Source organism: Oryx dammah, unplaced genomic scaffold (assembly GCF_014754425.2).
Source record: "Oryx dammah isolate SB20612 unplaced genomic scaffold, SCBI_Odam_1.1 HiC_scaffold_8, whole genome shotgun sequence".
Taxonomy (NCBI): Eukaryota; Metazoa; Chordata; class Mammalia; order Artiodactyla; family Bovidae; genus Oryx; species Oryx dammah.
Genome location: NW_024070192.1, coordinates 28,850,227 through 28,872,285, shown reverse-complemented (window position 1 = coordinate 28,872,285; position 22,059 = coordinate 28,850,227). Strand labels below are relative to the sequence as shown.

At 44.4% G+C, this 22,059-nt stretch overlaps 1 protein-coding gene across 22 annotated transcripts in view; it reads left to right on the top strand.

The window, feature by feature from the left end:
• The window catches only part of NCOR1 (nuclear receptor corepressor 1), a 115,594-nt gene that overhangs the window by 76,122 nt on the left and 17,413 nt on the right, over positions 1-22,059 (top strand). For 17 of the 22 annotated variants that reach the window (XM_040245890.1, XM_040245885.1, XM_040245897.1 and 14 more), the window contains 15 exons: positions 1,189-1,384; positions 7,917-8,077; positions 9,480-9,600; positions 9,692-9,793; positions 10,142-10,242; positions 10,926-11,094; positions 12,109-12,249; positions 13,493-13,576; positions 14,047-14,303; positions 14,524-14,884; positions 16,764-16,991; positions 18,964-19,173; positions 19,578-19,727; positions 20,069-20,176; positions 21,765-21,930. In XM_040245890.1, the coding sequence (XP_040101824.1) occupies positions 1,189-1,384; positions 7,917-8,077; positions 9,480-9,600; positions 9,692-9,793; positions 10,142-10,242; positions 10,926-11,094; positions 12,109-12,249; positions 13,493-13,576; positions 14,047-14,303; positions 14,524-14,884; positions 16,764-16,991; positions 18,964-19,173; positions 19,578-19,727; positions 20,069-20,176; positions 21,765-21,930 (2,555 nt within the window). The remainder of the gene's footprint in view (positions 1-1,188; positions 1,385-7,916; positions 8,078-9,479; positions 9,601-9,691; positions 9,794-10,141; positions 10,243-10,925; positions 11,095-12,108; positions 12,250-13,492; positions 13,577-14,046; positions 14,304-14,523; positions 14,885-16,763; positions 16,992-18,963; positions 19,174-19,577; positions 19,728-20,068; positions 20,177-21,764; positions 21,931-22,059) is intronic. The other 5 variants (XM_040245892.1, XM_040245887.1, XM_040245895.1 and 2 more) reach the window with 5 other exon arrangements.

Below are 22,059 nucleotides of genomic sequence, written 5' to 3'. Positions count from 1 at the left end.
AACCCAAAGGCAAGAAAATTATGTGTGTATTATGAGTGCAGTGAAAAATCCTACCTACAGCAGTGGAAAAAACTGTGGGTCTTTAGATAACAGGTTCTAAAAGAGTCTGCTCTCTGCTAGTCCCAGGATGCTCATAGTCATGACAAAGCAGCTTGGATTCTTTTCTTTATGAGGTGAGAGAGATAGAAAACAGAGAAATGTGCACTGTGAGAGAGGAGCAGGCGGCAGCAAGAAGGCAGGCAGGAGGGATGGCAGTGTGGTGTTGGACGGTGGGGCTGGCCTGTCTGAAGAGAACTGGCATCTTATGGAGTTGGTGGTGGAGGGGAGGAGATGGGTGAGACCAGGGCGGCTGCCAGACTTCTGGCTGAAGCTGCTGAGGTTTTGTTTTGTACGAGCAGCCAGAGAGTGTTCATTGTAGCAAATGAAAAGCTCCATTTTGAATGTGAGTTTTGAGGTGCTTTGAGATAGCTAAGTGGAGTTGTTAAGGGCAGTGAGTATGGAACTTGGAGAAAAATGTCTCAAAAATATTTGCTTATGAGCCATTAACATAGAGGTGACGTTTAAATCCACAGAAGTGGGTGTGAGCACCTATGAGGGTCAGGAAGAGGGTGGGCCAGACCTGAGCCACCAGGGGTCAACATCTTGAGTTAAAAGCAGATGGAAATACTGTGATTTCTGACTTTGATTTCTCTTAACACAACTTTTGGAGAAGGCAATGGCAACCCACTCCAGTACTCTTGCCTGGAAAATCCCATGGATGGAGGAGCCTGATATGCTGCAGTCCATGGGGTCGCTAGGAGTTGGACACGACTGAGCGACTCCACTTTCACTTTTCACTTTCATGCATTGGAGAAGAAAATGGCAACCCGCTCCAGTGTTCTTGCCTGGAGAATCCCAGGGATGGGGGAGCCCTGGTGGGCTGCCGTCTGTGGGGTTGCAGAGAGTCAGACACGACTGAAGCAACTTAGCAGCAGCAGCAGCAGCAACACAACTTTGGGATTAATCTCGTGTTCAAATCTGAAAGTAATTGTTTAGCATTTTAAGCATAAACTTGAAGATTACTTTGATTAAAAAAATGGTAGAACCACTTCAAGCAGTCAGATTATATAGAAATAAGGGTTACTTGCAACAGATGGTAATGGCTGCTTAGTTGGTGTCTGGCATATTTAGATTTTTTTCTCCCTGTAGGTTTCTTGCACCCCATGTAACATCCCGATTGGGACCCCTGTGAGCGGCTATGCCCTCTACCAGCGGCACATAAAAGCCATGCATGAGTCGGCGCTCCTGGAGGAACAGCGTCAACGGCAGGAGCAGCTGGACCTAGAGTGTCGGAGCTCCACCAGCCCATGTGGTGCCGCCCGGAGTCCCGGCAGAGACTGGGAAGGTGGGTAGCGCACGCACTGCCCAGGACACGGGTGTAGGTGGTGGGAAACAGAGCTGAATTTGAAACCTGGCTAATGGCGCTGTCCTGACAGATACACTTCCTTACCTTAACCTCGGTTAGAAGTACACTTCCTTACCTTAACCTCGGTTAGATTGTCAAGGGATGTCAGTGTTTTTGATCACTGAAGGATGGTGGTGATGTTTTCAGTAGACTTCTTGTTAATGTGAATTTTGTGATGTTCACTTTACTGCTGATGATTGTGTACTGGCCATTCTTTCTGTTGCGTTCATCTGAGTTTTCAGAGTCAGTGAGAATTACCTGTCCTCCAAGCAAGTCAGGGAAATATTCTAAATCTCTGATATGATGAAATCAACTTTGTGTAGCACAGTCGATCAGACCTTGACTTACCCCTCACTATGGTCGTGGGCAAGCCACTTGACCTTGTCAGCTTTAGTAAAGTGCAAACATTACATCTGTCTGTCTAATCTAGCTATATCTCTGCCTTTCTGAAAATGAATGCACATTCAGTATTGTTTTATAACATGTGGTTCAGCATTATTTTACATACAGTTTGATAATTTATAGCAGTACTATATTAGCATAGGCATAGTGTAATAGACACCTTGAAGAGCGCTGTTGTCCTGTGTGTCACTGTTGTTACTTCAAATGACAGATTTGAGTTGTGCATGTTCTTTTTAGTTGGTGCATGATACACTTAATTTCTTTTAAAACAAGAAGAAAGGGAGCCATTACTAAATTTTAGTATATTCTTCTGTTATGGTTAGAAAATGGCACCTAGTAGTCAGTAGTCTGTAGTAGTAGTCTGGTCGATAGTAACCGATGGGCTGCCTGGTACAACACACTTAGAATATGAGACCATTAAAGTCTTCTTTGACTGTGGTTTCATTTTTTGTAATAATTCAGTAGACTGTTGGTAGTACCTTGTATAAGATAAGGGCTGTTAGCTATAGAACACCATGCATTTCAAGGACTGTTTAATATAAAAGTGGAACTGTGGTGCTTAACTGACCCTGCTGACTCCTTGTCCCTGTCCCACCAGGAGTAAATGGTTAGTTACTGAACCTCCTGTGTCAGAGTTTTACATATAAGATTGCTAGTGTTTTAAATATAAATCTTAGACTATTAAAAATGTGAACCAGATTAATACCCACCACGGCTATATGTATCAGTTCAGTTCAGTCGCTCAGTCGTGTCCGACTCTTTGTGACCCCATGAATCGCACCACGCCAGGCCTCCCTGTCCATCACCAACTCCCGGAGTTCACTCAGACTCACATCCATCGAGTCAGTGAGGCCATCCAGCCATCTCATCCTCTGTCGTCCCCTTCTCCTCCTGCCCCCAATCCCTCCCAGCATCAGTCTTTTCCAGTGAGTCAACTCTTTGCATGAGGTGGCCAAAGTACTGGAGTTTCAGCTTCAGCATCGTTCCTTCCAAAGAAATCCCAGGGTCGATCTCCTTCAGAATGGACTGGTTGGATCTCCTTGCAGTCCAAGGGACTCTCAAGAGTCTTCTCCAACACCACAGTTCAAAAGCATCAATTCTTCGGCGCTCAGCTTTCTTCACGGTCCAACTCTCACATCCATACATGACCACAGGAAAAACCATAGCCTTGACTAGATGGACCTTTGTTGGCAAAGTAACATCTCTGCTTTTCAATATGCTGTCTAGGTTGGTCATAACTTTCCTTCCAAGGAGTAAGGGTCTTTTAATTTCATGGCTGCAGTCACCATCTGCAGTGATTTTGAGCCCCCCAAAATAAAGTCTGTCACTGTTTCCCCATCTATTTCCCATGAAGTGATGGGACCAGATGCCATGATCTTAGTTTTCTGAATGTTGAGCTTTAAGCCAACTTTTTCACTCTCCTCTTTCACTTTCCTCAAGAGGCTTTTTAGTTCCTCTTCACTTTCTGCCATAAGGGTGGTGTTATCTGCATATCTGAGGTTATTAATATTTCTCCCGGCAATCTTGATTCCAACTTGTGCTTCCTCCAGTCCAGCGTTTCTCATGATGTACTCTGCATATAAGTTAAATAAGCAGGGTGACAATATACAGCCTTGACGTACTCCTTTTCCTATTTGGAACCAGTCTGTTGTTCCATGTCCAGTTCTAACTGTTGCTTCCTGACCTGCATACAGATTTCTCAAGAGGCAGGTTAGGTGGTCTGGTATTCCCATCTCTTTCAGAATTTTCCACAGTTTCTTGTGATCCACACAGTCAAAGGCTTTGGCATAGTCAGTAAAGCAGAAATAGATATTTTGCTAGCTGTATGTATAATAGGTGCTATTTTGCTAGCTGTATGTATAATAGGTGCTAAATGAATATTTCTTGAATGAAAATAGAAGAAATATTGTTAACTCATGAGCTTTTAGTATATTGCCTCTAGAGAATCCTTAATCCCTAACTCAGTAATTGACATAATGTGTACTCAGCAATTACATGTTAAAGGAATGATTTAAATGGAGTAGGATAAAAATGGATTTAGCAGAAGTACTTGTCTTTTGAGCATTCCAATGATGAGAAAAATCTGTCAGTATGAAAATGATAAATAGTAGAATAATTTAAGTCTTTTGATCTATTCCTTACATAAATGATTTAGAATAATTTTTTTGAAACAGAATTAAAATGTGGAAAAAATAACATTCAAGTAGTGTTTTCTGAACTTATGCTAAAGCTTAGCATTATTCAGCTGACAACACCTGAATCATTCTAATATGTCTGTATAGTTGTTTTAAGAACTGAGGCTTTTTTGTTGATCTCCGTTACAAAGTGGGTTGTATTGGCAGCCCCAAGTTCTGAGACTTCAGACTGCAAATTGCATTTCTCCATGACCAGTCACATTAATCCATGTGGTTTAGATCTGAATGGTATCCTTTTTTAAATAGTGATGCAGTGGTGTTAAACCCAAACTGTCATTATTTATGTGATCAGTATGACACCAAAGTGTTTGTTAATATGACATCACTTTTGTTCCAAGGTGACTCTCTACAAACTGAGGTGGTTGATCACATTTTATTCCAAGGTTAAGTTTTGTTTTAGCTAATCTAGCTAGTATGTTCATCCAGTAATTCGTTTAACAAGTGCTGAAGGCTCTCCTGAATTTATAGCTATTTTGTAGTTTGCTTAAAGGATAATCTCCCAAATAACATTTATATGTTTGCAGTTAATTCACTTGTATGTAGAACGTTTGATAGGAATATTTTCGGTGCAGCATCATAGAATAGTTTATAGAATGGTAAATATAGTGAGAATGAGTTCTAACGTATAAACCATTACCAACTGGTGTTGTCCATGTGAAGTAGGAACACACTTCTGGCTTTTCCTTTCACAGGCTCATTTAGAAGGTAACACGCGGCACCTGTTGTCCACCTATTGGATTGTGTTCACCTTCTCTTTGAGACAGGCAGTTTAAGCCTTTCCATTTGTAGAAAAGCTTGAAAAAGCCTCAGAGAAAAGTTGTTTTCATTTTCCAGTAACATTTACACAAGTTGACTCCTGCTTTAGTTGGAAACCTTTTTTCTGCAGTGAAAGAACTCAGACTTGACACAGGTAAAGGTTGTTAGAAGTGAAGTTCTAATGCAGGTTTTAACAAAATCCAATCAAAATAAAGAGTTTATGCTTCTGTGCAACTGACTATAGTTTATCTTTTTTATTTTTTCAACTGAGTACGTGATGACTAAATGGTTGTATTTAGAACCATCTAAAATTTCATCTTTTTATTTAACACTGTTATGACAAGTATATTTATTTTTCTGCATGTTTATAAACTTATAAAGCCATCCTTCACTGAATATATATAATGTGTTCTCGTGTTAAATTGTCTAGAAAGGGAGACATGATTTTCTTTTGTAGTTGGTTTATTTCGTAAATCTGCACAGTATTAGGACACTTACTAATCAGTCAGAGAAGGAATGGGTAGCATCATCCTGATGGTGCCCCCAGAGGCATCTGAAATTTCTGCACCCAGTGCTCAGGAAGCCATCACTGCACTGCGGCTCAGAGCTCAGGCCAGGAACTGCACTGCTATAGGAAAGTCTCCAGCCTTGGTTGGGCAGTTAGGGTGTGAGTCTTTTGAGCCTCAGTTGCAGTCCTCTGTCAGACATTGTTAATGATCTCATTAGTCCTGAGAGCTTAACAAGATGCTTCCTGTAGTCTCAGTGCTCTGCCCATAGTACAGATTCCTATTAGCTGACGTTACTTTCACTGTTTCCCGTTTTTAAAAATACCTTAATAAGCTAAAGAACATTTTAATTGTGCTAGTCAGTTCTCTACTTGAAACCAGTCACAAACCTTCCACTATACAGTGAGAGGCTGGAGACCTTCTCTTTAGAAAGGACCTGTGAAGATGCCATGTCACTGCAGTTAAGGGAGAAAGGAATCAAGCAAGAGGGCTACTGTTGAAGGGAGAAGGCAAGTTATTTTCCAGAGGGGAAGATTATCTACCTAGGAAGCCTGAAGAATTAACTGAGAAGTTATTTGAGCTAAGAGGAAAGTTCATTAAGTTTCTCAGAAAAAATTGATATACAGAGATCTATATTTATCTTTCTTATATCTGCAGAAATCAGTGTGTAAAATATATATTTTTTTCCCATGTATACTAAACAGATGGTTTTCCTCACAACAAAATAAAAAAATAACTATTAAAATTATATGAAATTATGAAAAATGACCTATATGAAAAAATCAATGTTCCTCAATTGGAAAACTCAGTATAAAATGTCAAGTCTCCTGTAAATTTACATCCAATGAAAATTCCAGTGATACACTGTGGGGGACGTACTCAAAATGATTTAAATTTAGATTTATCTGAAAGAACAAGTGGATAAAACTAGGTAAGCAAAAGAATAAAAGATGAATGGGAATTTGTTCTGGCAAACATTAAAATGCCACAGTTTAAAGTGGTTTAGGTTACAGATGATTTTTACTTTGTTTTCTAAAATTACAGTATGTCAATTTTACTTCCTTTAAAAAAAGAAAAGATGATATATATATATAATATAGAAAATTATATATATTTGTGTTTTTTCTTAATGTGACTCTACATATCTGATATGCCCTTGAAATGCTTAAAGTTTATTTTTATACTTCATGTGGAGGTAAATTAGAATAATTTTCATTAGCATTGTTACAGTAAAATTCATAAGCTTGCATAGCCATTAAAAATGATTTTGATCTGCATCTTTTGAAATCCTTCTTCCGTTTCTTGATTGCATTTATTTCTCTAATACCTAAGCAGTGGGCTTCAACGGGCTAATTATAAAAGTCGAAATCCTCAGCATTCTGGCCTCTAATTCAGGGTATACCTGAATTCATAGAATGGCTGGATAATCCGTTGTTTGCCTGTTGTGATCTTTATTGCATGTGAAATATTGATCCTAATGAGAGGACAGAGAAGGTCTCTGTGCTTTGAAAGAAGAAATTGTCATTGGATTTTTGTGGATTTCATTAGGTCAGAGTACTGGTGCTTACACAGAAGATTTGGGTGTGTAGGGTTTTGCAACCTAGACCTCTATAGTAGTATAGAGTTGGATCTGCCTCCGGACAGTGTGGGCTGGTCCTGTCACACTTGCTCTTTCAATCTGGGGTTCTTCCCTTATGTTGGTAACTTTAACTTCCATAGGAAAATCAGTCGCCTATATGCCCTATGCTGAGGCCACACGTGCTCTAGAGCAGGAGGCACAGATGCACAGTACCGCGGCCAGGTCAGCGTCACCGTGTAGGCTCTCTCCGCAGCCCAGTGTGAGTGCAGCCCGCTCTAGTGGCCCGCCAGGTAAATACCGACCCTCCTGCCGTGGCTGCTGGCCATCCACCTACACTGCTGGCAGGGGTGGTTTGTTCCCAGGACATGTCCCTGCTATTTCAGAATTCCTTTCTTGTTTCTCTGCATCCCATCTTCAGTTGTATTCAGTTGAGATTCACTGGGCCACTGGGAGGTTTGTGTTCATACCTGTGTACCGTGACGTTGACTGCCTATTCTCCTATGAGTACATGTACTTTGTGAAAATCTTGAGATCCACCCCCTGCTAAGAAATATTCAAATATCTATGAGAGTCAGAATCAGTAAGTGTTTCTCAAATTATGCAAGATGCAAAGAGGACATATAACTGGTTGTCAGTCATATCTGTATATTTTCTAGAGTTGTAATATCAACTGTCCCTAAGAAACACCCTTCTTTTCACCTCCTGTGTGAGGTCCAAGGAGTGGTGCAGAGAGAGAAGAAATCACTAAAGACTGCTGTTTGCATAAGCTGAACAGAAATAGTCTGAAATGGACATCAGCCTGAAAGCTCTGGTTTGACAGGAAGTTGAGTATTTCAGTGTCACAGATACCATTTGTGACCTGAATATGGATACAGATTTAATCTAAGTGAAAGAAATTTAAAATAGAAGTGTTCACCCTCGAATTCATCTTGCACTTACAATTGAATTGTGATTGAAGAAATAATTGAGATAGGTGAAACATCACAAACTAGGAAATTGACTATTTCAAATAATTTTTTTCTTCCTTTTAAAAGTCCTCCAGCCTGCTCCACATCAGGTGATAACTAACCTCCCTGAAGGGGTTCGGCTTCCAACAACTCGGCCCACTCGGCCGCCGCCGCCTCTCATCCCGTCATCCAAAACCACAGTGGCTTCCGAGAAACCATCGTTTTTACTGGGAGGCTCCATCTCGCAGGTAAGAGGACTTCTCTTCTGAGGAGATTCTCTGTTGGTTACTGTTTTGTAAAGATTTTCCCTCCCTCCCATATTTATTTGCCAGAGTCTAAATGAAAAGTATTTATGACGAGACATTGACTTAAAAATGCAGCAGTCACTTTGTTTCCATGGCGCAGGCAGGTTTGTTTGAGTTAGGTCCCCAAATTGAGTGACAGTGTCATGTGGCCACTCAGATCTCTGTTTGCTTAATCAGTGGTCAGCTAATGATCAGGGAGCTCTGTGCCCGGAAGGACTTAAGTTTCCCAGTCTTTACCAACGGACTCATCAACCAGGCAGCCAACAACACTGCCTGCTATCACAGAGCCTTGAGGTGGGACCACACACAGTGAGGACACATGGCCTCCTGGAGTTTCCCCTGGCCGGTGTGCAGCCTGCACATGTGTATGGCCTTCTAGGTCCCCAGGGAGATGTTGGACCTCTGCAGACCCCTGTGGACATCTTGTTCTTTAGCTTTTCCTTTTTGTGGGGAGGGATGGGGTCTACCTCAAAGGATGCAGGATCTGAGTTCCCTGACCAGGGATGGAACCCTCACCCTTTGCCATGGAAACATGGAGTCTTAACCACTGGACTACTAGGGACGTCCCTCTTACAGTTTATGGTTAGCCTGATTGTTTGCTCTGACTGCCTTGGCCAGGGGAGAAGTTAATCCATTGACTCTAATTGTTTCTGACAAGCCTACACCTGCTTCCCCACCCCGTCCGGCCAGATCAAGACAGCTTTGCAAGTGGGGTCTCTCAGAGAACCGCTCGGCCAGTCTGATGATGACAGTCACCTGAGACTGACCCCCTGTACTTTCATGTGACCAGAGCTGTGGGTTCTAAGGGCTGAAGCAGACCAGCAGTGGGGGTCAGCAGAGCAAGTTCACAGGTCATAGAGCTCACAATTCTCACCAGAGTTCGCCATTTTCCTGAATAAGTGGTCCTAGATTTCTATAGGTCTTTGGTTACAGAGTTAGAAAAGAGTTCTTAAAGGGCTAATTCTTAACCTTCCTGCTAGTTTTCTGGTTGCCTTTGTGGAGGAGGGTCTTTAGAAGTTCTTCCTCCACCATTTTTTTGAGGGATAAATGCAGTTAATAATAATAGCTACATCTGAGGGTATGGTTAAGTGTTTTCAGTTATGTAATTTGTTAATAATACACATCAATCTACCTAAAATTTAGGGTGATTTTGGAAGATGTCTTGCTCCTTTTAAAAACTTTTAAAATTTAGCCAATCTGCAACGAGGATTTTCTTGCTTTATACTTAGTTTTGGTGTTGGGGGTGGACGGGTGGTAAGTTTTCTAAACAGAAACGTGTACCTTAACTCTAGAGTTGACCTTGTGAAGAGACAGTGTTATTCTAGTCCTTTAACATTATTTTTAGGGAACACCCGGCACTTACTTGCCTTCTCCTAATCAGGCCTCCTACGCCCCCGAGGCAGCGAAGCCCTCGGCAGGCTCCATCTCTCTGGGACTGCCACGGCAGCAGGAGGCCACCAAGCCAGGTCAGTGAGGAGGGGGAGGAGTAGCCGCTTTCGTGGCGCACCATTCGGGGACTTGGCACTTGAGCTCACTCTGTCTTGCTCTGGCCCACAGCCACCGTACCCTACATCAAGCAGGAGGAGTTCTCTCCCCGAAGCCAGAACTCACAGCCTGAGGGTTTATTGGTCAGAGCCCAGCACGAAGGGGTGGTCAGAGGTAAGACACACTGTAGGGCAGAAATATACTCTGGTCCCCAGTAAATGGGTTAAGGGAAGTCAGTAGTATGTTTTAAAGATGGGCTCTTAAATTAGAGCCTTTACATTCTTAAGTTTAAGTTTTCTTTCCTTATAAAAATCATTTTAAAACTTTGAAATTGTGTGTTTCTACAGTGCTTTTTAAAAATTGTGAAATTATTTTTAAAGTATGTTTCAGTAAAACACTGTTCCTTTTGTGCTGCGGTTCCCCTTTTTTTTCTCTTCTCTCCCAAGCAGGGGCTGGTTTTGTTGGCCTGTTTTTTTTGTAGGTGTGGGGGTGTGATTGGCTGATGATTCTGTTGTTATCCAGGTACCTCAGGAGCCATTCAAGAAGGAAGCATAACTCGGGGAACGCCCTCTAGCAAACTCTCTGTGGAGAGCATCCCGTCCCTCCGAGGTTCCATCACCCAGGTCAGTTCTCCTTCCCAACACCCAAACCACAGCTGGTGAGAAAACCAGAAGTGAAGTCTCAAGTGGGTTGGCCAAAGTTGTTCATTGTTCTGGGGTTTGGGACAGGTCTCAGTGATAAACCTGTGATAAACCTCAGATGATAAACCACAAGCCAGATCATCCCTACTGTGTTTCATTGAAAAAGGTGGATTATTTGCAGATTGGCAGAAAAAACAAGTTATAATTGATGCAACTCTGCCTGGCAGAGCTTTTAACATGTGTTCAGCTTAAACAGAAATTGAGAGGAAAATCATAAATTGTTTGCTTGCTTTTACAACTTGTCATTATCTTTTTCTTATAAATTTTGAAAAAACTTGATTACATTTGCATGAGTTTAGGCCTTAAGACAAATTTTGTTTCTGAGAGTTAAGTGCTTTCATAGTGGTTTGACTTTGAGGTGGGGAAGAAGGCTGACTCAACTCATACCTATTGGCATTTTAGGAAGTTTTGCATGACAGGGTTCAAGGACCAAGGTACAGTCTTTCTTTATGTTTATAAAACATGTCTGGTTTCCCATCATGTGCTGGCCTTTCTTGAGGTCATGGCTTGATCTGATGCTTGGTGTGGCAGGTTACATTTTCTGAGCATTTGTGTCCTGTCAGCTGAAGTGATGCTCATGCTGCCTGTGTCTGATTGAATGGCAGGGGACCCCGGCTCTGTCCCAGGCTGGCATACCCACTGAGGCATTGGTGAAGGGACCTGTTTCTAGACTGTCCATTGAAGAGAGCAGTCCTGAGAAAGGCCGGGAGGAAGCTGCCTCCAAAGGCCATGTTATTTACGAAGGCAAAAGTGGACACATCTTATCCTATGATAGTAAGTATAGCCTCTCTACTCCAAGGCTGGTGCTGTCACATGTGACAGGGGTATGGGGCTGGCCCCTTACCTGCTGGCTTTGGGAAAGTGAGTTTTCTTTCCCCAAGCCCAGGTTTCCCCTCTGTAATGTAAAAAGGGTTAACATGAGTACTTCTCTTAAAACTTTGATGAAAAATTAACTGAGACAGTCAGTGAAAAGTGCCTAACAGCGTGGATCCCAGAGTAAGTGTCCCCTGAGTGGTGGCTCCCCACTGCCAGCTGTGGTCATTAGATTTAGCCTAGGAAAAGAATCTCTGTTTAATAGAACCACAGCTAAATGTCTGCTAAACAAGTCCCTGTGAATGCGATTTGACCCCCTTCTATTTTAAAGGAATGCCAGTTTTACTTGTTAAGGAGTAGATAGTAGTCTGATAATCCTAGAAAGAGTATTGAATTTAAATTCACCTTAAATGTAACTGTTTTAATGCCTGTCTCTAAACGTTCATCTTTAGATGTGTTCATGAGTTTAAGTTTCAGCTTGTGCACTGTTAATGAGCAGTGTGCTGAAACTGCACTGTCCTGCCCAGACATGCGTCTCCCCTTTTTCCACCATGCCCACCCTGGCTCATCTGGCGATGATTATCGTCAGTTGCATTGCTGTGTCCAGTGACCCTTACCCAAAATTTCATATGCCCAGATCCCTTTCCAGCAGTTTGATCGCCTGCTGTCTGTAGTACCTGTTACTCAGTGATAACTGCCGTTAGTTAACCTGGACCCATCGCTATTGTTAAGTTCCTTGAGGGAAGCGACCTAATTTACACCCTGCAATCCTGGTTTATGCCTGACCCTCAGTAACTATATTTGAATGAATGAAAACATTTTTATAAATACCATCTACACAGAGGTAGGTATGTAGTAGATTAAGACCAGTTTTTATATCATCTTCATGAGATCATGAGGTTAAAGTAACTTACTTAGGCCTTGGGCTAATAGGCCTTGGGCTCTATCCGAGCAGTGCTTGTGTCTGTTCTGCAGATATTAAGAATGCCCGAGAAGGGACAAGGAGTCCGAGAGCAGCTCATGAAATCAGTCTCAAAAGAAGCTATGAATCAGTGGAAGGAACAATAAAACAAGGGTTGTCCATGAGGGAGTCTCCCGTATCAGCACCGCTGGAGGGTAAAGTGTTTCCAGAGCTCTGTTTAGATACATTTAATTCTGTACAGCCAATTTGCATTGTTGGGTTAGGTTACATTTAATATCTGTCATTTCTACCTGAAATTTGTATCAGTATATAAATGAAACATATAAATATGTTAATATATTATAAATACGTGTAGTATAAAGTGTGTAATAGTAATTAATATACTAACATGAAAGTTATATATTAGTAAACATTTAAATTCATGTTCATCACTACATATAAATCAAGCAGTACATGACAGTGAAGGGGGAAGTAAAGACAAAATTGATCTTATCATAGGTAACTGTTAGAATGCTCATGTAATTTGTAGATTGATCCTGTTTAAGTGAGTTTAAAAATGTGAAGTTCATCACGAGCATTTGTTTTTATTGTGGGGCCGGCAGAGTGGTATATAACATACAGAGTAGAGACATATTTGAATCTCGCTCTTTTCTGGTGCGTCTGTCTGTGCCCATCTCTTGCTCTGTCATTTGAGGGCTTGTACCTGCAGTCATGTGAGGAGGAGAAACAGCTGTACAGCCCTGTGCTGATTATGTGGCATTGCCTTCATCACATGATCACCATGGTTTGTTTTGTGAATGGTTCATTTTCCTTAAGTCTTAACCTGACTCAACTATTCTATTTTAATCTGGATGAGAAATGGGAAGCAGGGTAAGGATTCCTCAGTCTTGAAGGCCTATTGAAATTTTCTATAAGCTGAATTTTCTCTGTAGTTAAAAAATTCTCACTTTCCTTGATTCAAATTCGTTGGCAATGTAACATGAAATTTCTGAAAAGGTTATTTACGTGTGTTTCATTTTGGTTTGCATCTTTAGTGTATTTTATCTGTTTTGGGGGTATCTATCTTTCATGTTTTTCTCTTCAGAACTTAACGGTGATTTCCTAACCCTAACCCTCTGTATTTTCTGTCACCTTGATAAGCACTGAGAATTTAGACTTAGCTTTGAAAGTGTTGTTCTCTATGCTTTAACTTAGATGTCTTCCTTGGCCATTTTCTATTTGCAAAAATGTTTGAAAAGAAGCAGTTTTAAAAGTGGATACTTCAGCTTTTACTGTTTTTTTCCATGATGTTCTTCTGAATAGTTTGCAAATCTAAAATGGTTCTCCTTTTTCCATGGGGCTTTTGTCAGAAGTGTGTCCTCTTAGAACAGTTAGTTGTGTGCCTGAGTTGACATCTATGCTGTATCTAACACTGGAAACGCCTGCTTGTTTTAAAAGGGCTCATCTGCCGTGCGCTGCCCAGGGGGAGCCCTCACTCCGACCTCAAGGACAGGACCGTGCTGTCTGGGTCCATCATGCATGGTAACTCTCCGCTTGTTTGCTTCTGTTCACAACTGTCTCGGGGCAAAGTAGTTTGAAATTAACGTGCAGGGTGTGAAGCGTGTTTTTCAAGGTATCTTCCCTTTTGACATGTTAGGTATTTAAACCCTAACTATAACTCTTCTCTGAGTTTCATGGTTTATTTGAAGATGATAGTTGCTTAATCTTTTAATACAGACATCTTCATTATGTAAGAACCACTCTTGATTGTGCTGAATGATGTATTAAGTCTTGAACAACCCCCCCCCCCAAATAAGGGCCAATGAAATGAATATTTACATAAGGATCTTACTGTAAACAGAAAACTGATTAGAAACTGCAAACAGCAAGGCATTGATTTCTTTATATTGTGGTAATTTATATGAAACAAAATTTACTGTTATAACAGTTTTTAAGTGTATAGTTCAGTGGCATTAATTTACCAAATGTATTTCTTGAATCCTTCTTTGAAGGCACACCAAGAGCGACCACTGAAAGTTTCGAGGATGGCCTTAAGTACCCCAAACAGATTAAAAGGGAGAGTCCACCCATCCGAGCTTTTGAAGGTGCCATCACCAAAGGAAAGCCCTACGATGGCATCACCACCATCAAAGAGATGGGGCGCTCCGTTCACGAGATCCCCCGGCAGGATGTGTTGGCTCAGGAGAGTCGGAAAACCCCCGAGGTGGTGCCGAGCGCTCGGCCGGTCATTGAGGGCTCCATCTCCCAGGTACCATCCGCTTTGGACCACAGTGCAGCAGTAGTTATCAGTGGTTCTAGATCATTTTAAACATTGGGTCTCCTGAAAGTAAATGTGGAGGTCTCTGTGACCTTAGTTCTGGTCTGGGAGCATGGGCACTCAGCAGTCCTTTCCTGTCACACGCCAGTGTGGAACCTGAGATGGAGCCCAGCCGCAGGGCTGCCTGTAACACTTGTCTTTTGACCCACAGGGCACACCCATCAAGTTCGACAGCAGCTCGGGTCAATCTGCCATCAAGCACAATGTCAAGTCCCTGATCACCGGGCCTAGCAAACTGCCCCGTGGGATGCCTCCACTGGAAATTGTGCCCGAGAACGTTAAAGTGGTAGAAAGGGGCAAGTATGAGGACGTGAAGGCAGGAGAGCCCGTGCGGTCCCGGCACACGTCGGTGGTGAGCTCTGGCCCCTCAGTCCTCAGGTCCACTCTCCATGAAGCTCCCAAAGCACAGCTGAGCCCGGGGATTTATGAGGATGCCAGCGCACGGCGCACGCCGGGGAGCTACGCCAGCACCGTGTCCCGGGGCTCGCCCATGCTGAGCAGAGCTTCTGAAGGTGTGTTGCTCTCATATGCTATCTGACCATTCATGCTGTCCCCTACAGCACTTGGCCTGGTGTTGGTTCCAGGGGCTTGCAGCCTGTCTGCTGTGCTCTGGGAGACTGGCTGCCCATGAAAATAGGCATAATTGCAAGTAAAATGTCTAATGTTCTCATTAAGTGCAGGGTGCACTGGAGTCCAGAAATGGTGGAACAAGTCATGCTTGGCATGGATTTTCAGCTAAGCCGGAGAATTTCTGGAAGTTGGTCTGGATGGTTAGCTCTCCTCACTGTCTGCTGTGTGTCTGCTGTCTTGAGTGCTCAGGCCATGAGGCTGGCTGCTTAGGGTGAATCGAGGTTCTTACTGCACTGAGTTGGACACGTTCCTTAGCCTTTCTGTGCTCTAGTGTCCTCATCTGTGAACTGGAGGTGTAATACCAAGGCTGGCCCTATAGGATTGCTATGCAGATAAAATGAGGTGATGTGTTGAAAGGACTTTGGCAGAATGTGCCACACACAGTGTGGGAGGGACTCGGTAATTGTGAAATATTATTACTGTTGGTTCTGTTTTATGACCAGAACCCACCCCTCCTAGGGGTTCATGCTGCTGCAGAGACATCTGGGGCGTGAGAGGCGTGGACTTTTACCAGGTGGTCTGTGAACAATCTGAGGCCCTTAGAAGTGTTTCCACTGAGCATTTTAGATTGTAACGCAGTACTCCTTTATTGAGGGCTTATGTGCAGACTCCCGTGGGCGGTTGGAGGGGCCACACAGAGGGAGGAGAAGAGGGAAATGTCCATCGGGGCCATGGCGTAAACCTACACCCTGTTGGTTCTGGTCTTGAAGGAGAATTGCCCTGCGGAGGGAGAGGCTCTGCTTGTTAGAGCGAGTTGCGGCAGGGAGGGGAGGTGATAAACCAGCATGATTTCTCGGCTTCCACACATAGGTTTGTGTGATCACAGCAAAGTTGATATTATCAAAATAGTAATTAGATGGTGCTCATGGTTGCACCGGAGAAGGCAATGGCACCCCACTCCAGTACTCTTGCCTGGAAAATCCCATGGGCGGAGGAGCCTGGTAGGCTGCAGTCCATGGGGTCGCTAAGAGTCGGACACGACTGAGCAACTTGACTTTCACTTTTTACTTTCATGCATTGGAGAAGGAAATGGCAACCCACTCCAGTGTTCTTGCCTGGAGAATCCCAGGGACTGGGGAGCCTGGTGGGCTGCCGTCTATGGGGTCGCAGAGTCAGACATGACTGAAGCGACTTAGCAGCAGCAGCAGCAGCATGGTTGCACAGTGTTGTGTATTACTGTTGTTGAAGTATACCCTATGAAATGGCCAAACTTGTAAATTTTATCCTCTGTGTGTTTCACCACAGTTACTGAAACAGTGGAAGGTGATGACTGGTAGGGTTTTGGTTTGGACTCAGTAGCACTAATGAGATAATGAAACTTCTGAATAATGTCCTGTAGAGTAGAAGAAGCTGGAGCAGGGAGCAGGCCAATGCTGGCGAGGAAGTCTGTGTGGAAGCACAGAGCAGGGAACACTGTGTGACCCAGCAAGGAGCCGGGCAGCCAGGCAGAGAGAGGGTGGAGGCTTGGTGTGGGCAGGGTCCAGAGGAATTAGTGTATCAGGTCAGAGATGACAAAACATTGAGCGTCGACTTTCATTCGTAATTTTAGGTGATAAACCGGGCTGTGATCTGAAAGGGGGCAGTCTCTCAACCCAGAGGTGCCCGCATGTTCTGCAAGATTGATTGTTTCATGTTTTGTAGAAAGAGAAGATCAAAGAGATATATGTATATGGTCTGTATTGGAATGGTTGAGAAATAGATTAACATTATCCTACTTAACAAGCTTGCTTAAGGATTTGTGGTGTTGGCCGTTTTTTCTAGTTACAATTTCTTCTGGCAAGTCTGCTAATCATGAGAGGAAGTCAACCCTGACCCCTACCCAGAGGGAGAGCGTCGCAGCCAAGTCTCCGGTGCCTGGTGTGGACCCTGCAGTGAGCCACAGCCCCTTCGAGCCGCACCACAGGGGCGGCACCCCCGGGGAAGTGTACCGGAGCCACCTGCCAGCACACTTGGACCCAGCCATGCCCTTTCACCGGGCTCTGGATCCTGGTAAGCACAGTGCGCAGTGAAAACTGAAGGCAGAGCAGTAACGTGGCTGTGTGCCTCTTTAGACGTTCTGTTTATTAAAGTACAGAATGCAGGCAGTCACGTGTGTTATTAGGATACAGTTCAGTGGATTTTCACACTCTATAGCTCAAGCCCCCAAATCAAGACACAGAATATTACCAGCACCCCTTAAAGAATTAAAATACTGGGTACGTGGAAAGCCGTCTTGTGTGATGGTATTTGATTGGAAAGTGGGTTCACGTGAAGAACTATTTTTAAATAACACAGGCTTTCTTATTTTATTTTACAACACAGACTTTCTTCACCAGTGTTCTGATCTCTAGTCAGGGCACTGGTTACACCTCACAGTTCCTCCTTATGTAAATGATACATCTCCAGGTTTGTTTTTTTAAGTGGAGTTGAGGTTTAAAGACACACCAAAGGAATCTATCAATTATTACAGTATCCTTCTAGATTTTTTTCCTCATCTTTTAAAATTATCTAGTCCATATCTAATTCAGATTTTGTATTGAGTCTTTCCAAAGCAGCAGCGTAGTTTTTTCATTGTTTCATTATTGTAGTAGCAAGTACAGCTGGAAGGAACTTTCAAACAGATACCACTGACCGTCAGTGAACATGGTCTTAGTAGGTGTAAAAGCATGTAGGTTTTCTGGAGGGCAGCCTTCCCTGGCACAGCAGTGCTGTCTGCGGGGCCTAGGCCAGTGGGTTCTGCTCGGGAAAGGGCTTCCTGTCCACAGGTGGTGGAGCGTCTCTCCTGGACTGTGGTGAGGTCAGTACCATCACATTGTCTGTCACCTGGAAACGTCAGGTCCCTGAGGCACGCACACATGCCTGATCGTTCAGGGCCTGTCCCCAGAGCTGGGGCGGGAGCCTCACCCCTACCCACCACTGTCGCCTGAGAGACCCGGCTGGGAGGGCTAGAGGAAGGGGGAGCAGACACTCCGAGAGTTTGTCATTTGTTCTTCTCAGGAGAAAATGTGTGCATAAACTATATCACTCAAACTCTCAGACAGAAGTGAATGTTTATGCTTTCATTTAGTGTGTATCATAATCCTTTATTTTATAGCAGTTTTCTTTGCTTGTCATTGTTGAGCTCGAGCTGGATTATCAGTGTTTTGAGGACAGAGGCATTATCTCTTGTTGCAGTTTTGTTGGGATGTAGTGGGCCCCCGGCACTGTATAAAGCTCACTGTGTGTGCTCAGCTCATGACCGCACCTACAGTGTCCCAGCACCTGCGTCAGGGGGCCTGGTCCTGCTGCTGCCTGTTGGTGCAAATAAAGTTTTATTAGAATACAAGCCATGCCTGCTTGTTTGTTTTGTCTGTGGCGGTTTTTACACTGTAATGACAGAGCTGAGTCAGTGTGACAGGTCCATAGTGTCCACAAATCCTCACATATTGACCATCCGGCCCTTTGGCTAATCTCTGCTATACACGCACACACTGATTAAATGCCCATGGACAGTTCATTTTCAGTGGGGCCCCCCCCAAAAGTAATGTTACCATTTGTTACAAATTTTTCCATTTCTTTGTATTAGATGATCTATACTACAAAAAATAATTTTTTTTTCAAACACAGCTTTTGGAAACTTCAGGTAAAAAATCTAATAAAGTTACATGTCAAAGACTGAAAGTGAAACTACTTGAGAGTAGTTTTTAGCTGCTGTTCTAGTGGTAAAGGTTAATACTCTTGTTTTGTCTGGTCTGTCGTCCCCGTTATCATTACGTCTGCCATTAGGATGTTTATATTCACACTGCTGCTCTGTCAAGGTACAAAAAGAATCTGCCGTAATCCTGTGTCCCCCCTCCCCCTGCCCCAACCCTGAGGTAGGTAGAAGCTGATTGTGCTCCGTAGCTCAGCAGATGGTTCTTTTCCTTACTGTTTCTGTGGGTGATGTTTAGCAAGTGGATTCTGCACGGACTCAACTACATGCCTGTCTTCCTCTCTCCATCAGCAGCCGCTGCTTACCTGTTCCAGAGGCAGCTGTCACCGACCTCCGGCTACCCTAGTCAGTATCAGCTCTACGCGATGGAGAACACGCGCCAGACCATTCTCAACGACTACATCACCTCCCAGCAGATGCAAGTGGGCCTGCGGCCTGACGTGGCCAGGGGGCTGTCTCCCCGGGAGCAGCAGCTGGGGCTCCCGTACCCAGCGACCAGGGGTGTGTGTCTGTGCCCAGGACTAGTGCTTGGTGGGCAGATGATGGGAGGAAGGAAAAGCAGGCTCTGTGGCTGTTAGCCTTGAAGGCAGACAGGGTGATACATCAAAACAGGCTGTTTTGGCAGCACTGGAATAACAATGCCAGATCGACGTCCTTGAAGTTTGAAGCCGTGTTCTCGCCAGCTTCACTCTCTCTCCTGCCATGTACAGGGCGGTTGTGGGGGGTGGGGCAGTGTTCATCTGTTCCTCTTGGTGAAGCAGGTCTTTCAGAGTCATGCTGAACTTAAGCACTGTATTTGTCCTTTTTGCAAATTATTTTTGGGTTAGAGAAGCCCAAGAGCCATGTGCAGTTCTGTATCTTTAGAATAACACTTGAAACATAATTTTGTTGTTTCTTTTGAGCAGGAATCATTGACCTGACCAACATGCCTCCAGCAATTTTAGTGCCTCACCCCGGGGGGACAAGCACCCCGCCCATGGACAGAATCACATATATTCCTGGTACACAGATCACCTTCCCGCCCAGACCTTACAGCTCTGCGTCCGTGAGTCCAGGTGGGTGTGCGTGAGCCCCTCTCTGCTGGGAGCAGTGTGCTCCCGTGTTGCCAGCACAGCCTCTATGGGTGTTTGGGCACTTTTCCCCAGTCAGTCTGCTGTTTTTCGTTTACTGTCTAGTCATAGGTCCTCCACAATGTCTGTCCCTAGATCTTCTGAGAGCTCCTGGGAGCTCATGTTATGCTCCATTTTCACTGAAACTGTTAACAAAGCACACTTCCTACTGCTCAGATTTGGAGCTTTCAGAAAAATGTTCAGTCACTTGAGAAGGTAAAGCTTGTTTGATGGACTTGCCAGGTTGGCGTTATTGTCCTCAGGCTGCAGGTTTGTGTGTTTTCCAGGACACTCGACACACCTCGCAGCCGCGGCCAGTGCTGAGAGAGAGCGGGAGCGGGAAAAGGAGCGGGAGCGCCTTGCCGCGGCCTCCTCGGACCTCTACCTGCGGCCGGGTGGGTGGAGGCACTAGCCTCGTGCTCAGGGTGGGATGCCCTCAGACACAGCAGCGGGGCCTTTGCGTGTATAGGCTGCTGAGGAGCCAGACAGAGCGGAGGCAGTGGTGGTGTCGTGTGGACGGTGGCATTTGGATTTAGCAATACCAGTTGGGTCTGAAAACGCTGGGCTCAGAGCTCATTAAAGCTGAAGCCATCCAGCAGAGGCTCACAGAAGATTCCTGAAGATAGGTGTGGCATTTGGGTTGGCGTGTAAAGGGAGGATGCAGAGTGTGCTTAGAAGGTTGTCTGATTGATGTAAAAGAAATCCCTCAGTGTCTGATCATAGGAGGTGCTTTAATGAATCATGAGCTGTTCTTGTTGTTGTTTAATCACTCAATTGTGTCCTGCTCTCTGCATCCCCATGGACTGTAGCCTGCCATCCTTGGGGTTCTCCAGGCAAGAATACTGAAGTGGGTTGCCATTTCCTTCTTCAGGGGATTTTCCCACCCAGGAATTGAACCTGCATCTCTTGCATCTCCTGCATTGGCTGGTGGATTCTTGACCACTGAGCCACCTGGGAAGTGGATCATGAACTAGCACCGTAATATTGATTGTATGTTGTTGTACAGAAACTGCAGAAATTGACTTAACTGAAGAGAGCCAGGTACAAATCCTACATAATGTCTGTAGGAACTATGTTTTAAAAATGCTTGTGATCCCACTGATGAATAACATGCAGCTTTAAGTCCAGCAAACATCATTTTTCTCCATCAGACATTTGAAAGGTTGATAGTATTGTGGTGTTTGAGGAAACACTGCCTCTTACACACTGTCAGTGGTAGTATAAACAGGGATAACTTTTTCAGAGACATAAAAAATATGAGCAATAATCCAGTCCTAGGAATGCACTCCTGTGGGAATGCTCACATAAACTGCTGTGTGGTCAGACAGGAAAGAATTGCTGGAATGGCTGTGCTAAGTGATACCTGCTCTGAAAAAAAAATGGCTGTTTTCTAGAACTGCCAGCTCAAGTGAGAAAGAGTGAGTCTGAGAGCCTGAGGAGGTGGAGGAGAGAGTGAGGAAAAGGAACTTGAGGTCCTGTGAGTGAAGGAGCTTTGCTGCAGGAGCCATGGTCAAGTGGAGGAGCCACGGAGCTGCGGGCTGGGCAGCCTTCAGCCCTGCTGCAGCAGAAACTCATCATTTGCATTGTGATTCAGAGACAGTTGCTCCAGACCTGATTTTGGAAATAAGAAACACACCAGAGTATGAGGAAAAGTCAGAGACTAACTTCCTGATTTGAATTAGTGCTTCAGTATTGGTGGTTTTTTGTTTCTCTTTGGAATCAAGATAGAGACTTGTCACAGGAATGGGAATGAGAGTAAAGTGGTAGCTGACGATTTTGTCTCAAGTTACTAGTGTGGTTTTATTGCATCTTTATTGGAAAACTCTTAGAGCATTGATTTCTCGAAAGGCCAGAAAGCAGGGTCGCGATTTTCTCCACTTGCTTTCCTGTCTTCTGTTGGGGAATGTGAGGAAGTCAGCGACCACCTGTGCTGCCATCCAGCCTCTTCCTGATGGCTCGTCCCTGCATCCCTCTGCCCCGCAGGCTCGGAGCAGCCTGGCCGGCCCAGCAGCCACGGCTACGTGCGCTCCCCATCCCCGTCAGTCAGAGCTCAGGAGACCCTGCTGCAGCAGAGACCCAGCGTCTTCCAGGGAACCAACGGGACCAGCGTGATCACCCCACTGGACCCTAGCGCGCAGCTGCGGATCATGTAAGCCTCCGTGTGCACTCGGACCAGACGTGCCGTCTGCTGCACATGCTCATCAGCGTGTGACTGCAATAGCGTTGCACACTGTGCTCACCGCAGTCTGTCCTCCTGACGCCCCAACACCCCGGGAGA